We start from the raw sequence: 4,561 nt of genomic DNA, 5'->3' as shown, positions 1-4,561 counted from the left end.
AGAGTGTGTGCAGGAAAGGGTCTGAGATGAAAAAAAAAGATGAGATGCTAGACAGTATAGTGCTGGAACACTGCATTTTTAGAAGTTAGGAAGCCCCTGAGGGTGGAAAATGAGTTGCGAATGTTTCCAGCAAAAGACCAGGTTAAATGGAGGAAGGGATTATTACCAACACCATAATCCTGGGGATTGGAAAGAGGTAGAAAAGTAAGAAGGGCTACTAATCCCTAATTCTCTCTTTGCTACCCTTTTTCAGGATTAAAATGTGCACCTAGGAGGATATTGAGGATTAGGAGAAGTGTGTGTCTAAGAACAGGCTAAAGAAGTGATAGGAAAGGGGAGAAGGAAGATCTTCTAGAGGTGTAACCAGGCCTCTAAAAGAGCATGAAGGACATTGTCTTAGGACCTGAAGGCAATACAAGGGAAGACATGTGCTTGGGCTGGCATGAGATAACCTCAACTCCATAATCATTCCCCAGCCACATGCTAGGGTCTCCCCAGCCCCTCCACTCCACCAGCCCAAAGCCACCCTCCAAGGGTCCTGGTGTAGGCCTAGGCAGCATTCAGAGATGGCCCCTGCCTTGGACAGCTTGTCCTGAGATGGCTGCAAGTTCTGACATGCTCCCTGCTCTCTGACAGCAGGTGGGTCCCGCCAGGCATTTATTATGAGGGAAAAAGAGCCACACAGAGAAACACAAAAGTGCATATTTTGCTCTATTTTGAGACAAGGCAGGTGCTGCTGCAGCCTAAATAACTCCCTGGAGTTCCTGTGGCTAGGAGACAAGTAGATGCTTCACACACAGACAGTCATTTCCAAGAGAAAGGAGGCTCCAAGCTGTGTTTCAAACTCCATGGAAACAAAAAGAGGTGGTGCTGGGCAGCACTGAGTCATGGGATGAGGACCATCAGCTGGGGAAAGAGCTTGACTCTGTGGCAGCAGGGACAGTGCTGCAGAGAAGTTGCTCTCTGTGTCACCATAGCCTCTTCACGGCCAGGCCACCACAGTGCCCCAAACCCTGAAGCCCCTTGCAGGGTGAGACCCTCCTTCCCGCCTGCCATGGGGAGCAGGCTCTAGGACTTCACGGCAGCCTCCTCACTGCGCCCATCCTCCAGCCGCCAAGGGCAGTCGACGTAGCGCAGCACCCCGCTGACGGGGCCACGCTTGGCGGGATCCAGAGCCAGCAGGCTCCGCAGCATCCCGGCAGCCTCGGCTGTCAGGCGCCTCCAGTGCCGGGGCACGTCCTTTTCTAGGCCTGTCTCCTGCCACTGCATGAAGTCCTCAAAGAAAGGGTCCTCTGGCAGGCTCTGCTCCCAGGGGAAGTAGCCGGTCAGCAGGCAGAAAAGCAGCACCCCGAAGGCCCAGGCATCCATGCTGGTGTCGATGGGCACCCCCTGGGCATCAGCAGTGTTGCTCAGCTCGGGGGCAGTGTAGGGGATTACACCGGCCACCAGCTTGAGCTTGGTACCCTTGGGCCGCGTGAGCCCAAAGTCAGTGAGTTTGACGAGGCGGCAGTCGGGGTCGAAGAGCAGCACGTTCTCAGGCTTGATGTCGCGGTACACCAGTCCCCGGCTGTGGATGAACTCCAGCGCGCTCACCAGCTGCTTGGCACACTGCTTTGCGGCCGGCTCAGGGATCCCGTCCTGCGCAGGGAGAGAGACGGGCGGGATGGCACACGGGGCACCTCGGCAGCCCTGCCAGCCGGCCTCTCACCAGAATGCTCTGCACTGGGAAAGACCTTCGCGTTTCTTGCCTTGCAAGCCCACGGTTCCTTCAGTGCTGCAGACCCTAGATGGACCCACAGCCCATTGCCTTCACCTCCCTCCCTCTGACCCAGCCAGGCTTCAGAGGGGCCAAATGCTACAGCCCCAGTCCCCATGGCCTTGTAGCAACACTCACGCGGGGTTTGATGATAGAGATGAGGTCTTTGTGCAGCGCTGGTTCGTAGAGGAAACCATAGTATTGGCTGGACTCGATGGCAATTCCAAACATGCTGATGATGGCAGGGTGGGTGGCTAGGGACAGTGCTACACAATATTCATACAGGAAGGTGTGCAGCTTTGTACTGGCTTTGGGTAGCAGCTTGAGAGCCATAGGAGTCCCTGGGGATGGGAAGAGTGGGTTAGACTCCTCTGAAAGTCACTCACACCAAGGCAGGACAGAGCAGCCACAGATCTGGGCAGTCACAGCCACAGGGAGATCTCTAGTCCAAAGTTTGTGAGGGTATACCCTGTGGACACCAGGTCTGGGAACAGGCAATGCCACTGGTATGACTTTGGAGCCCTGGGCACACGCAAGAGCCCTGGGCAGAGTAGGGACATTCAGGAATGTGGGCCCATCAGTCTGAACTGGGACTGCTGGGGAAGAGCAGTGTCAGGGCACTCATATGGCCCACCCTTCATTCATTCATTCACACCCTCTGTCCATGGGCCTTAGGGCACCACTTCAGCCCAGGCTTGGGGCTCCACTCCCTGACTGAGCCCTGGGGTGGGACTGCTGTTTCCATCTATATCACATCTGTGCTGGTGCCTATCTGTGAACTCTGTTGATCCTGACTTGTGGATTAACTTCCCAGCCTGACCTTGCTCCTGTCTCATCACTATAATCTTGCCAGATGTTCTGGGCTGTCCCCTGGCATCACCTGCTCCCTGGCTGCATGTAATGGGATGGTTCCTGGCTGGGGAGGTCCCCATCCTGTTGGTCTCCCTGGGAATCCTCCCAGCCATGCCTGGTTCCTGGCCACGAGGTGCCACCAGCCCACCCCATGCCCTGTGCCTCGGTGAGTGGAGAGGAGACAAGGCACAATAGTTCACAGGGCGCAGTTAGTGCCTTACCTCTCTGCCTGTGGGTCACCAGCATCACGTGGCCATACTTGCCCCTGCCCAGCTCCCGAATAACCTCATAGTGCTCAGCCACCTCAGCGTGCACCAGGCTCTGAGCAGTGATCTCCAGGAGCTCCTCTAGCTTGGTAGGTGCTGCTCTCCCCACTGCTGCTGCAGTCACAGCTGAGCTCTCGGCCATCACTGAGTGCTGCAGAAACACCACCGCCGGAGTCAGGAACAACAGAGCATGCACAGGGAAAGCCAATAGGACACGTGGCACAACCATGCCATGGCAGGGCATATTTCTGCCTCTTGGAGCCTGAGCACTCCTGCTGCTGTGCTTGAGTTGAACTTGCACTTTTATACAGAACATCTCTGGGCAAAGCCCCTCCTCGTAGAAAAGGTTTCTGTATTGAAGGGAGCCTCCTTCAGTCCTCTAATCCTTTTGCCCAGTATTAGACAACAGGCAAAACATTAGCAGAATCCCAGATTTTCAAGCATGACCCAGCCACCCACCTTAGCTTACTGCAGCAGGACCTTGTCTCTCTGCTCAGAATCCCACCTCTACTGCTTATAGAAGAAAGTCCTTGAGGTAGCAGCTGAGACAGACCTGTCCCTTAGGCAGAGGCACAGCTAGCACATGAAAAAAAGGCAGAGTGCCCTGAGGAAGGCAAAGGGAGCTCAGTACCTCACATGCCTGATGACATTTTTGACCAAAAGTCACTCATCTGTGCAGCCTTATACAGGAAGTAAGCTAGAACATCAATGGCATTTTGAGCTGTAGCCGGCTGCTTCAGACCTATTTCAGAGAAGTGTATTTTCACTTTCCCAAGAGAGTTACAATGCAGCATTTTAAGGCCTCTGTGTCAGCACTCTCTGCCTGTCTACCTCCTTGTGCTCTGAACAAGGCACCTTGGGCCTGGGAGTCCCTCCTGGTTTTGGAGCAAGGTCACATGATGGTCAAGGCCAGAAGGTACTTCTGGAGACCACTTACTGCAACCTCCTGCTCAGAGGAGGGTTAGCTAGAGCACGTTGTCCTGTGCCCAGCCCAGTTTTAAATATCTACAAGGATGGAGACTCCACAGCTGCTGTGGGTAACCAGTTCCAGTGTTCATTCACCTCTGTGGTAAAAAAGATTTTACTTATGCTTAAATAGAAGTTGTGTTTCAGGCCCACTGCCTCTTGTTCTGTCACTCAGTATCATCTGATGCTGTGATACGCCTGGCTGTGTGTTTTTGCAGGTATTCATATGCATTGATCAGAAGCCTTCTCTTCTTGAGGCTAATCAAGTCTTAGCTCTCTTAGCCTCTCCTCCTATGAGAGATATTCCAATATCTTAACTGTCTTCACAGACTGGATTTTTTCCGGTATGTCCGCATTTCTCTTCTGCAAAGGAACTCTACTGCTGCTAAATCCAGTCATTCTTCAAAATAAAGAAATTTGGAAAAAAGAATTATTTAAACCTGGGAAATCTACAAAAGGGCTGGATTTGTACAGGATCCTGGGACTATTTGTGGGAAGGTTCTCCTTCTCTTCCCTTCTTTCTCTCCTAGACTGCATTTCTAAATCTTATCCAATTCAGAAGTGCCAAGTAAATGGCCCTACTTTTCTGTAAAGGCTTTGGCTTGCTGTGAGAGTCAACAGCAGTCAAATTTAGTACAGTCAGTACGGAGTACAACAATGAACAAATGTTTGCATGGGAGGGAATAAATGGAAGGCTGGGGAGAACTCTGGGACAGAGTGT

General features: G+C 52.8%; 1 protein-coding gene across 1 annotated transcript in view; it reads right to left on the bottom strand.

The window, feature by feature from the left end:
* Positions 1-274: 274 nt before the first annotated feature.
* Positions 275-4,561, bottom strand: part of LOC103618788 (serine/threonine-protein kinase SBK2) — a 9,943-nt gene continuing 5,656 nt past the window's right edge. Inside the window, 3 exon segments of the mRNA XM_008637244.2 lie at positions 275-1,638; positions 1,895-2,097; positions 2,830-3,025. Of these exon segments, the coding sequence (XP_008635466.2) occupies positions 1,069-1,638; positions 1,895-2,097; positions 2,830-3,025 (969 nt within the window). The 3' untranslated portion in view covers positions 275-1,068.

The sequence above is a fragment of the Corvus brachyrhynchos genome, unplaced genomic scaffold (genome assembly GCF_000691975.1).
Source record: "Corvus brachyrhynchos isolate BGI_N302 unplaced genomic scaffold, ASM69197v1 scaffold23, whole genome shotgun sequence".
In the NCBI taxonomy this organism is placed as follows: Eukaryota; Metazoa; Chordata; class Aves; order Passeriformes; family Corvidae; genus Corvus; species Corvus brachyrhynchos.
Note: the sequence above shows the minus strand (reverse complement) of the source record. Positions and strands in the feature narration are given on the sequence as shown.